The sequence below is a fragment of the Pagrus major genome, chromosome 6, assembly GCF_040436345.1.
Source record: "Pagrus major chromosome 6, Pma_NU_1.0".
Taxonomy (NCBI): Eukaryota; Metazoa; Chordata; class Actinopteri; order Spariformes; family Sparidae; genus Pagrus; species Pagrus major.
Window position 1 is genome coordinate 19,419,958 of NC_133220.1, and position 12,909 is coordinate 19,432,866.

Genomic DNA, 12,909 nt, shown 5'->3' on the forward strand with positions numbered 1-12,909 from the left:
AATCTGTCCCTCCCTTTGCAATGCATAGCCCCCACCCCCCAACCAGTCATCAGGCCCCATTCAAGCAGCAGTTGAGTGTGTTTCACCTTTCAGCCCCGGTTAATTCAAGCAGGCCGCATTTTACTGCATCCCTTTTGATCACCGGATCTTGAGATTCCAGCTTTTAAATTAAATCGACACTGAACAGGGTGCACTTAGTTTTAATGAAGGAGACATCTGATAAGCTTGATCTAACAGATATAAGACTTTTCAAAACACTGCCAGAGCACTGAGCTACAGAGCTCCAGCATCATGATAAACTCCTGCTCATTCGGTCTTTAACCCTCATCAGCACGCATTAGTGTCTGTCCAGGACTGTTTTTTTTTTCTCTCTTCTTAATGGGGGTGTTAATTGAACCTCAGCGTGCTGACTGGTATGAAGGTGAGGATTAAGCATGTTGTCCTGCTGGGTGCTTTCTGTTCCTGTATGTCCACTTGAGGTCCATTGCCATGAATTAAAAAAAATAAAAATAAAATAAAACACTTGGCACGTTAGTCAATTATTAATCATATTTTGACAATTTCACAAAAGATTAAATAAACTATACTTTATTTACTTTAGGGCCACGTCTACCAATTTCCCTTTCCGAATGGCAGAATGTACGAGCTAGTTAGCCACCCACAGTAGCTTTTGCGGTGTGTTCAAGTGCAGCTTTTTGGCCGCGACATGAGGCAGTGCAACAGTTGCCCTAGTTAGTTCAGGGTGTCTGGGCCCCTCAGTTACAGTGTGTGTTGGAACAGTTGTGGCTCCAGTTGTCTTCTGTAGTTTTAAACAAGTGTTTCGGCTTCGTCTGATTTCACTCTTGGCTAGATTTACAGTCCAGTGGGCCCCATGTTGACGGGTCCCAGCACCTGTAAGGTTAAGTCTCACACCGGCCATAAACGTGTCAAGGTGACGACACAACTCATCCGTGTGAGTGTGGAGGGAAAGCGCTCCGGAAGGAACAAGTGAAATGTAATGAATTAGTCAGGGTCACACACGCATACACACATACAGCAGCAGAGTCTCAGTAATTAATGTGTGTGATTCAAGGCTGTTCCAAGGGCAGAGTATTTAATTCTAATTCAATTAAACTGTGTCCTGTTGTGGCCCCACAGGGACTGTACTCAGGTCAGTGCTCTGTGGTTTGTTTGGTCGCTGTGTGGTATGGATGTGTCGCCTCTCTGTGACCCTGTGTGGTTTTGTTTGTCAGCAACATGCAAACGTGACACTTTTCACAAGAGCTTCACACTGTGTTATCTTGTCAACAGTATTTTAAAAATGTTTTAATTTACCATTAATACCTACTGTCGAGGCCTGGCAGACACAGCTGTTCTTTCAATTTCAGAGCCGAGTCCTGCATCTATTAAACTACTTTAAGAATGAGATTTTGGTTTTAAGTGAAAGATGAAAGTAAAAATAGTCTTTACTCCCACTCTAAAACACAAGAATAAAAGCTATTTATCAAATTTCTTGCGTCATAAATTGTCCTTACATTTCCAGAGCTGTTTATTAAACAAAGCTTTCAGAGGTTTCCTTAGTCGGCAGTACAGAAACTGAGATGGACATCTTCTGAGACATGTTCTGGAGTACTCTGGAGTACAAAATACAATTTATCTAGATGAATAAAACATGACGTGAAGCAATATGGATACTCTATTCAAGATAAGGTCGTTTTAGCTTACCATTTGCATAGGGTGTCAGCATTTGATAGGATGTTACCCCGCGTCTCCCAGTTTACAAACAATAAAAATAAAGCTGCATTTTCTGCATTCTCTTCACTACATCATTACCAAGCAGCAGAATTTCTTCCATGCTCCAATTTAGTTTTATTTTTTATTTTGAAAGTATGCTGAATGAGCTATCGGCAGTTCCTGTTTGCAATCTACTCATGAATGTACAGACAACTACCACTGGATTACTTTGATACTTAAGAAAACGTAAAAACTTGATTCTTCTTTAAGAAGTTCTTATAGGAGTTCAGGACCCTCTTTTTTGGGCCGATTTATGGACATTTATTTTCAATGAAAGAGTATAGAAGTATAAATGTAACTTAAAAATATGTTAATCCTATCTGTGTGTTCATATTCGAATTTTGACTCTAAGTAGTTGATACAAATTGCAGTAATCAGTCGTTAAGGGTTTTAAAGTACCTTAATTGATTGGTCACTTCAGAGCTGTAAGTAGGAGTTTGTCAGCTGATAAATGTGTCTAATTCTTCACTTTCAGCAAATAATTTCTTTTTATGTCTCATTAGAGCATTTTTCAGTGCAACTTTTAGAAGTTTTAGAAGTTTGATAAATATGAGCCAAGATCTAACTGTTCTGTCCTCAAACAAACAACCAAACAGAAAGTAACACTCTGCATGCTCATTTCCAAATCATAAACTCATTAAAAGCTTGTAAGTTTGCGGAGTGGCTCGTTGGTTCGAGCTGTAAAAGCGGTGAAATGCAAAGACATGCACAGCCCTTATCCCTCCAAAATGATTTTTAATTTATGATCTCCCTATTGATCTTGGAAATGGGACCCTGGCTTTGCGCTCTTTGATGTAGTGAGTACTCGGTGCGTGCTGCACATACAGTAGTGTACTGATGCTGAACAACTAAGACAGGCTCTGCTCAACCTCATTACCTTCTTACCCGGAGGTTCCCCTCATCATGACACACTTCTGCAGAGAAACACACAGTCGCCTGTGAGAGAGTATCGGCCGCTCAAGATCACAGAATTAACGTGCTTTTGTGTGGTTGTGGTGTTTTTAACGTGGTACCATGAGACATGTGATGAATGGCTGCTAGAGAGAGCTGCTCAAGTGCGATTATTTATCTGCTCTGCACTGTCTCGATGATAAATGGTATTTTTATAGTGTCTCTAATGTGTTTCCCCTCCCCACAAAAAGGAAGAGGTGTTTTCATTGGCTCAGTGTTTAACCTGCACTTTAGGAGGTGGAGCAGCCACGTTTGAGGTCTCTGTCCTCTCTAAGAAAGACACTTAATCAATAACAGCTAGTGCATTGATATAATGTAAATATCTTTTCTGTCTTTTAACCTGCTGGACGAGGTGATCTTGGGGAAGTAGTTTAGTTGACAATAAGGGCATTTTTGCACTAACTTTGCTACTTGTTCGTCACCTAAAGATTGTATCTGATTGGTCCACAGACCTGCAGGGAAAAGCTGTCTTAAGTTCACAGTCTGCACAGTTTTCACAGCTTCTCTTTTAACATCGACCGTTTTTAAACAGACTGCATTTTTCACAGGTTGTTTTTCACAAGTGTAAGCAGAGCTAATTTTTCACAGACCTCAACATGATTGTGACATTAGATTTTACTCTCACAGGATCGTCTGCAGCTGTTCACGTTGAGTAATGTTAAAGAACAAGTCTGCAGCCATGAAGCTGTGAAGCTGTACTCAGGCGCATGATCTTCCATGAAGACGACTTACTCTGCCTCTGATTGGCTAGTGTTCATTGCCTTCATCGGTTTGGTTTGTTAGGGTAAGGGGGGTAATTAACCCAATCAGAGGCAGAGCAGAGTTGGAAAAAAATAACGCTAGTTAGGAACAACAGTGCTTTTAAGCTAAATGTGAAGATGCTCACAATGACAGTGCTGAAATGCTGATGTTTATCAGGTACTGTGTAATGTTTACTTTGTTTACCATCATTGTTTATAATGTCAGCATACAAACATGCTAACTTTTTGAAATTAGTAAGGGTTAAATAAAACCGTGGTGTTTCTCTGTGCCTCCGTAGGCTCAGATCCTCAATGTCTTTGTTCAGTTTCAAAATCTGACGATGTAACTGGAATGGCACACAGTGCAGTAGAGTGCATACCTCCACCAAGGCCCTTTTTATTCAATCAAGCAAAATCCAATATCAAACTCACTAGCCCTGTATCGCTCTGAATCTTAAACCACCCGTAATAGCTTAACCATAATTTAAGCTCCCCCTATCTTGCAATGTCAGCGAAAGTGAGAAAAAATTCCTGGATCCGTTTCTTTATCTGGATTTGCACCAAAAGTTAATGGGGTCTATTCTGGGCTGAGACCCATCCTCCATCCAAGTGTCGTGGAATCTGTTCAGTAGTTTTTGTGTAATCCTGCTGACTGACCAACCAAGAAACGGACATGGATGGAAATATAACCTCCTTGGTGGAGATAATAATGGACCAACAAGGTTCTCTTCTATTACAAAGGCTCGTCTAAATGTGGTGCAGCTGCCTTCTTTTGCCTAAATATTTAGGACACATGGGATGTGTCGTTATACCACCATGTGCACTCAATGGTGCATTTTGGTGATCTTTGTCATTGTGTAAAGTCAGGTTACATCATGTAAGATCAAATTGAACAGGCACTGTTACAGTACTGTAAGTTGCCTACTGTACATTTACGATTAGCTTGTTTACGTGACTACTGATAAACTGGGTGTTATAGCAGTTAGATTTCCTGCTGTTTTTCCAACCACTTTCAGTCATTTGAATACAGATTTCTGGAATAGGTTGATGAGGACCACTTTAATGATCCTTTGTAGACTGTATCTGGAGGCGGTGCAGGTTCAGCCCACTAACCTTCAGTCCTCTGAAGGTCATGCCTTCATACAGTGTTATCTTTGGTTGCTTATGTGTCCACATAATCCAGTTTTTCATATCAGAGTTGCTTTATGTTCTCTCTGTCTCTCTGCTGGCTGTCCTTAATTCTGTCTTATACACAGACAAAAACTTACTCTTTAAAAAGAGAAATAGGAGCATAAATAACTGATAAACTCAGCAGCTGAAGCTCTGAGGGAGCGGGTCGGGGTTACTGTCGTGGGTGATGTCTCTGTTCTTAGTAATTTGGTCACACAGTCCTTCTGATCTTTATCCACCATGACTTTGTTGACATTTTCTGGGATTCAACTGAGAGGCAACTTTGTGGTCTAATTAGGCCAGTCTCACCGATTTGTTCTTTCTGTCTTTGTCTCTGTCTCTCTCTCAGCGGTCTATAATCACCAAAACTAAGATCCCGAGTGGTCCATATATCCTTGCTCGATCATAGCAAACACTCCATCCTAACGTCCCCCTGTGTTTATATAACACTGTGTCAGTGGAGTATTTGTCGTCCATAATTTTTCTGACAGCTCAAACTGGGCATCATTAATATTTCAGAGATAAAAAGCCGTACACCTCCCCTCTACAAACCCTCTGGCTGATAATTTATGTTCTCTGTGCGGAGGCCTCAACCTGCAGTCAAACGTGGCCTTTGTGTCTCTGAGAGACACAAACATGCCTCAGTTAGTTTTCAACAATGTCCTGTAGGATTTCTCTGCTCTGTTTATCTGTTTTTTTATCTGGAAAACGAGCAAATAACCTTCGGAATATTTCGTTTACATGCTGATGTTTTGAGTGTAACAAAGAGTGCCTTTAGGGTTGAAAAGTCGACCCACAGCCTTTAATACATATAAACATCTTTGTTTTTGTGTATTTGGTGAGGCATTGACCAATATTTAAAAAAACACGATACTCCAGAGTCAGTGAGTTATGATGTTTTTAATACAGACTTTTTAAAATATTGATGTCATGAAGCTCTTGTCCTCCCTTCAGTGATTCTATGATAACTAGACCTCCACTCCTTCAATGTACACTCTCTGCTCTGCTTGTATTGACGTATGGATCTCCTACACCCACTCACACGCACACACACTTGCACACAAATACACAAACACACAATGCCGTACACAGCCTTGGCAGTCCTGCAGCCACAGTGTGTGTTTAATCTTTTCCCTGGCGCCACTTCCTAGCTGAGAGCATTCCTGGCACCCAGAGGCCCAGAGGGGGTCGAACTCTGCGCTGAAAGCAGTGTCACACTTCAGAGCTGGCACCTCGTCTCGTTACCATCCCTCTTTTCCTCCTTTCTGGCCCCAAAAAATGCCCCGCTTACCCTTCGTTCCTGAGCGAAGGATCCTTCCGTGGAGAATGACCTCTTTGAAGGATGGTCTGGTTCTTTTCAGGGGAGATTCTCCTCGCGCTAAGTTTCCCAGCGCTGCGTCTACGCCTGGAGCTCTGCCCGAGCTCCCATCCAAGAATGTGAATTGGCAGAGGACATAATTAAGGCGATGTCTGTCCTTATATGTGGCCTAACCTTTAAGAGCTTCTGTTCACTGAGAGCTGTGTTTCTCTGGCTACTGTTGCAGCACAGTATCAGTTATAATATGACTTGAATGGATGAAGAGAAAACTGTTACTCTGTGTTTGGCTGCGGTAGAAAGTAGAATGTTTGTTCGCTGGGTTTCTGTTAGAATGGAGTTCAAGAACATTCAGTAAAATGTTGCCCTCACAACACTGAAAGTGTAATAGCTCCTCTGCTTTACTGTACAGTCCTCAACTCACCTTCATATCAAAAAGCTCTTATTTGTCACATTATTCTGTGTGTGTGTGTGTGTGTGTGTGTGTGTGTGTGTTTCGAGCTGTAGTATTTGAGTGACAGTTGAGGAATCAGGATTTTTTAAAGACCTTTGCTATAGACATCTTGAGGAGATGAAGACCACTGTTGAAACTTGTGTGGTAGTCTTTGAAATGTGAAACCAAAGTAATAGTTTTGTTCCAAAAATTGGAACGAAACTGATTAGTCATTTGCCAGAAAAGAAAATTTCAATAACTGATCAATCTTTTAAGCCTCTTTACAAGCAAAAATGTCTAGAGCTACATAATACATACACGTCTTTGACATAATAACAAAACTGTTATTTCTTCATATTCGCTATATTTTTTGTTGTTGTTGAAAATAATTGTAAGTTCAATTCTTACATATTGCACCTTTAAGTGCCAGACTTTAGAGTGTCAGACTGTTGGACAAAACACATTTTTTGAAGACATCACCTCAGGCTCTGTTTAATTATGATGGACATATTTCACAATTTTAATCTACATTGGTGATTATCTTTTTACCCCAAGAACCTTTAAAACAAAGTCTGTCTACAGTACTTGTCAGCCCTGGTCACACATTATATGTCAGTGAAATGTGAGCAGTTACACAAAAGAGTGATTTTCCTCCATCAGATTGTTTTAATTGGATCATTTTTAGAGGTCTTGGTGAGCTTAAACCATCCAGCATTTCATTAGAGAAAGTAAAGTCAGAAAAATATTATTTTGTGAAGCAGTTTTTTCCCCTTCTTCCTCATCCTGTTGATTATCTCGCAACCATTTGGTAGTTTCTTGACCGCCAGCTACCTTAAAGGATCAATCAGTGGATTATGAGAATAATCAGCAGATTAGCTGATAATAAAAACAATCATCAGGAGCATCTCTGTATGTAAATTTGTCCTCCCTCTTGGAAAAGTGTAGATCCCAAACTATGAGCTGTTCTGCCTTTGTCGCGTCTCCCTGTTACGTGTGTTTCCAAGTGTTTGCTCGTGTACACAGGTGTGTGTGTGAGTGTGAGTGTGTTTACAGTAAAGTGTGAATTGGAGGAGCGATCCTGCTTGTCTGCGTCCTTTGATTTTTCTCCACTTCCTCTGCTAAGGCCCTGTATTATTACTGTGCTGGAAGCGCTTGACTGAAAGCAGAAGGATTAAAGCCGTGTCAAACATGCTTCTCTGTCTCACTTCCTCTATGACCCTCCCTCCTCCTCCTCCCTTTCCTCTCCCCTCCCTTGGCACTATGTGTTTAAACTCGCCCACTGCCAAAACAGGGATCTGGTAACTTTGGGCAGCGCTGTTTGTTTGTGTGAGTTCTGCTGCAGGTTCTGCTCTCTGGCCGGCGTCCAGACACCCCAAACAAAGCGTCCCATTGATTATTTTGGAGGGAGAGGCAGAGGCTTGTTTTCATGACACATTTGATTTGATTAAGCCTGTTTTGTTGCTCTTGAGGGTACAGAAACCTGAAGTTTCCAGCGGTGAGAAGGACAAAATGATAGTGGCCTCTCTCCGTGACCTCAGAGAGGCTTTTTAGAGACAAAATGGCATAATCTTCCACTTACAAGTGAAAAGCTTAATTCATAAGCAATTAAACGCACCATCGCTCAGTTCAATACAATCGGGGATTTACTGCCTCAGGCTTACTTGGTCTGGTGTGACCAGTAGCTTAATGCAGCTAATGTTAGCAAACTTTAGTTAGATATATATGTTTAATTAAACATTTAAAAACACAACATTTACTAAATGAAAAACATTCCTCCCTCCAGTCATTAAAAGCTCCACCTGTAGACGATCATAAAAACACATTATTAATCATGATATTATCTTAAACTTGATATAAAAAAAAAAGGATTTGAAATAAGTCGGGATATGATTTCAGGTAATGGGAAGAGCAATTTCAGATGGATGACGTTTGTCGTACGACTATGAGACGACTTTAACGTCTTGTCACTGGGCAGAAAGCTCAATGATCCAGGTTCAGTTTTATGCTTGTTGCACTTATTTGATCTGCTGGATGAAGAGCAGCCTTGAAGCTGTAAATGACTCAGATCCATCCTTTTTGTGCTTGTTAGCAACATACAGGAGTTCCCTTTGTGTTCTTTGTTGTTTATTGGATGGTTTAGTATCAAGTCTGTTTTCATTATAATTTTACTCCTCAGTGAACAGAGCCCTGAGTTCTCCAGACAGTGACTTTCTGCTGAAAAGCAGAAAGTAAACAAGCAAGAAAATAAATTTAATGGAGACATAAGTCAATGTAAACGGAGTACATTGGCTAAAGTGGGTTTGTCGTGCAAAGCAACATAATGAAACAGAATCATTTATGTTTAATTCACCAACAGCAACATCTACATTACAAATCCTACTTAACACGGACATTAATGTATTGTACAGTCAAGGCCTACTGTATAATAGCAGACAAAGCACTACATGTCTACAGTCAAAGCCGAAGAATTGAATGTATAGAAGATAAAACATGAACAGGATCTCCTATCAAAACAAGATAAAAGAGATCTGCTGAGCTGAGAAAATGCTGTAACCGGTGAATTTGAGACTTTAGGCTCTCAGTATGGCATGTATAATGCAGTAGCATCTCTGCTTCCAGACAAAGGAAACAAAGCGTTAGTTGTGAATACAGGCGTGAAATTGCTGATTAGAAACTTGGAATGTATTGAAAGAAAACATACACTTGTTCTCTCTTTAGTCTTGGCATACGTCTGTTATCTGTCCTGGCACTTGAGGGAAAAAAACACTCGTCTGAGCCAAGAATATGAGTAAAAAACAAGCGTTGGTGTCCATCAAAGTGTGAATTTATATACAATTTGTGCTTGTGAGTCCTTCATTATCATCTGGTTTTGATTTTACATAACAACTATGTTGTTACTCAGTCTGTAAATACTTGAACCCAGTGACATTGGAGCAGCTGTTGTATAATTCCTCCACCATGCATGTACCTGCATCCATCCTGCATTCCTGTTGTATTAGCTGCTCCGTGTGTTATTACTTCAACTGCTGGCAACTTTGGTTTTTAACACAATATCAAATAAAAAGGATGAAAACATCTTGTCGTTTAAAGGATAGGTTTGTTTGTTAATGTCAACAAAACCCATGAAAAGACCAAAACCAAGAGTACACTCAGTCCACAAACAAGTATTGTATGTGTCCAGAGCCTGATATATCTTGTTTCTCTGTGCCACAGAGGGTCATTGTTGTCTAAAAACTATTGAAAACACATTAATGAGCCGCACCATTATACTGGAAGGCATTTCCTTCATTAATGTGAACATGGGCACTGTTTATCCAACAAACACCACCATACCGCTGTAAATACTCACTAGGCTAGAGTAACAAATGTGTATTAATCTGCGTTTAAAAATAGTCCCCAAAAAATACAGTATTTACTCATGTCTGGGTAACATTTGCTGAAAGCTACAGTTAGCAGTAGTTAGCAGTTACTCTGCTGATATGTCCCTATTCTTCAGGACTATGAGTTCAAAAGGTGCCCAAGTCTTACGTATTGCACCTTTAACTATCTGGTTCACTTACTAGCTATTTCAGGAATTTTTAATCATATAACGCAGACTTCATCAGCAGATTGAGTTTGATTTAAGTTTTTTAAGCAAGTGCTGTGGATAAAATCACGCCTGCTGCTGCGCTCTGATGTTAACAGATTTGTCAGCGGTTGAAGACCATGTGATGTGGTTGAGAGTCAGTTTAGTCAGTGGTTTCCCTCCTGGCCAGAATGTGTTTAAGAATCATTCTTCAGCTTAGCTCTGCTCTCCCTGAGGGGAAATTTGTCATGCAGCCGCTGAAATATGGAACAAACATATAGACTTGAACATAAGATACATAAAACATAATAAAATTCATAAAAGGTGATCAAATTATGTAAAAACAATGCTTGAACCCACCATGCAAGCAAACATTAAACAATATACATCAGGTGACAACACAACATAAAACCTGGAGTACATTTAGCCATCTTCATCCAACTCGATCATCAATGATTCTCACTGATTTTATAGAAAAGACTAAACCACGTGCTAAAAACACTTCCAAAAACCCCCCCCCAACAAATCAAAAGTTCCATTTGTCTGAAGTTAATCACTCTTTTCCTCTTCCTCCTGTGTTTTTCAGATGGTGTCCACTCAGTCTCGGCCCAGTGCCTTCTCCAAGTCACCATCATCACCGATGAAATGCTGTCTAACAGCATCACACTGAGGCTGGCCAATACCTCCCAGGAGCACTTTCTCTCCCTGCTGCTTGCCCAGTTCCTGGATGGTGTGGCCCGCGTCCTTTCTGCTGCCCCTGAAGATGTGGTTATCTTTAACATCCAGGACGACACCGACGTCAGCGCTCGAATCCTCAACGTCAGCCTGTCTGTGGCTGTGCCCGTGTTGGCTGAGATGCACCAGCGGCCTGGAGGGCTCAGCCAAGAAGGGGACAGGCCTGGGAGAGGGATTGAAAGTGGAGGTGGAGAGTTTTTTGGCTCGGAGGAACTCCAGGAGAGGCTGTACCTGAACCGCAGCCTTCTCGCTAAGATTTCCTCACAGGAAGTTCTTCCCTTCGATGACAACATCTGCCTCCGTGAGCCATGTGAGAACTACATGAAGTGTGTGTCCGTGCTGAAGTTCGACAGCCTGGCGCCGTTTGTTGCATCAGACACCATCCTGTTCAGACCCATCCACCCCATCGCCGGGCTGCGCTGCCGCTGTCCCACCGGCTTCACGGGAGACTACTGTGAGACGGAGATTGACCTCTGCTACTCGAAACCCTGCGGAGCCCACGGTGTGTGTCGCAGCAGAGAGGGAGGCTACACCTGCGAGTGCTTCGAGGACTACACAGGTGAGCCCTCATTTTATATAGACTTAATTACTGATGAAGCAACGCTGTTTTTTTTCTCTTGGCTTCATTAACCAATTGACCTCCTTTTGTTAATGCTGCAGCGCCTCTTAATTTTTCCATTCTCACACAGCATATGATGGAGTTAACAATCATAACAGTGATTGATTTACTACTCAAATGTAGATTTTGAAAAAAAGATAGATCTCTGATTTTACACATGGAGGTATTTCCAGTGGAAAAACGTCACATTTGCTGGATGAAATAACAATCAGAGTCACATTCAGGTTAATTGCCAAGTAGGTTTTCACAAGGAAAAAATATTTTTAAAAAGAATAAACAAGTAACCTATTGCAAAAGGCGCAAGATGATTTGCTTATTACAAAAAGTTGCTCAAAGCTCAAATGGCTAGAAAGCTAATCTCCAGCTGATTTGTTTTAAAATGAGAACATGATACATGATTGTGCTAAAAGATTGACGCTAAAGCTAACAGAGAATGACATGAGTAAAAAAACATGGAAATAAAGGTGTTTATGTTTTGCAGTGTGTAGCCAGTTAACATTAATCCTCGTATTATTAGTATGAGTATGACAACGAACAATGTAAGTTCAGACTGTTACAAGCTTGCTTGGATGCTTAGCTAAGCATTAGATTCATACATTATTTTTTTGTATTTTTTTAAGAGAAAAGACTTTAAGGATGATGACTAACCAATGAGTTAGGCATGGTAACAGGTTTGTTTGGGGTTGCTGTAGTATCAACTTCCCCAAATCAAAACAAATAAAAAGCAGGCCAGAGCTGCTAACGTTAGCTGCTGAAGGTAGTAAGCTAGTTAGCTGGGCATGCTAAGGTTAAAGCAGGCAAACAAAACAATAAATCCATTCCTTACTGAACATTTCAATTTATTAAGAAAATAAAAAAACAGTCTCTTAAGATAAAAAGTATCGCCCCTACTGCTGCACCATGCAGCGTTGTTAGCCTACGTCTGCTAAGCTATAATTAGACAGTCACTGTTTGGGGCAGAAGGGATTTACAAATCTGTTCCACTGAATAATTTTCCTTTCATCAAATGTGTTGCCACTAAAAGGTCAAAGGTCACAGTGCTGTCCACATGCAGCCTTCAAAATGTTAATTTCTGCTCCTTCACAAAGATCCCATGGGGCCTTTAATGTCTGCATCTGTCCCCTCCACTCCCGTCTTCAGCTCTCTATTGAACATGGCTCTTTATAGACGCAGACTGTCCTGTACACTGATGACCGCCGCTCTGCAGACAAAGACTTAGTGATGAGTGATTGATTTGAGGATCCCTTGCAGTCAGCCACAGCGGAAGTGAACAAACAAACATGAGCCTATAAACAGTTGTTACGCGTTTTGTTGTTTGTTCTTTATTCATGTTGGAGTGGCTTTTTGTCTCTGAATGATGAAAATATTTGTTTACACTTCATTTTGCTGCATTTTTGATCAAAATCAATATCTATTTATGCTTCTTACTGCCATTGAATAACCTGTATACCTCCATAGATATTCACACCTACACTCATAACTTCATCCTGAGCTGTAGGAGTGGACTGGTCTCAAAGCCAACATTCAAAGAACAGGATGAATGATGATATAACAACCTCTGTTACCTCGCTGATGTCTATTTAAAGATTGGGGATTTGCAGAGAAATC

The 12,909-nt window shown here is 40.7% G+C and overlaps 1 protein-coding gene across 1 annotated transcript in view; it reads left to right on the forward strand.

Annotated features, from left to right (window-relative positions):
- The window catches only part of celsr2 (cadherin, EGF LAG seven-pass G-type receptor 2), a 65,117-nt gene that overhangs the window by 13,805 nt on the left and 38,403 nt on the right, over positions 1–12,909 (forward strand). The window contains exon 2 of the mRNA XM_073468745.1: positions 10,534–11,241. Coding sequence (XP_073324846.1) covers positions 10,534–11,241 — 708 coding nt within the window. The remainder of the gene's footprint in view (positions 1–10,533; positions 11,242–12,909) is intronic.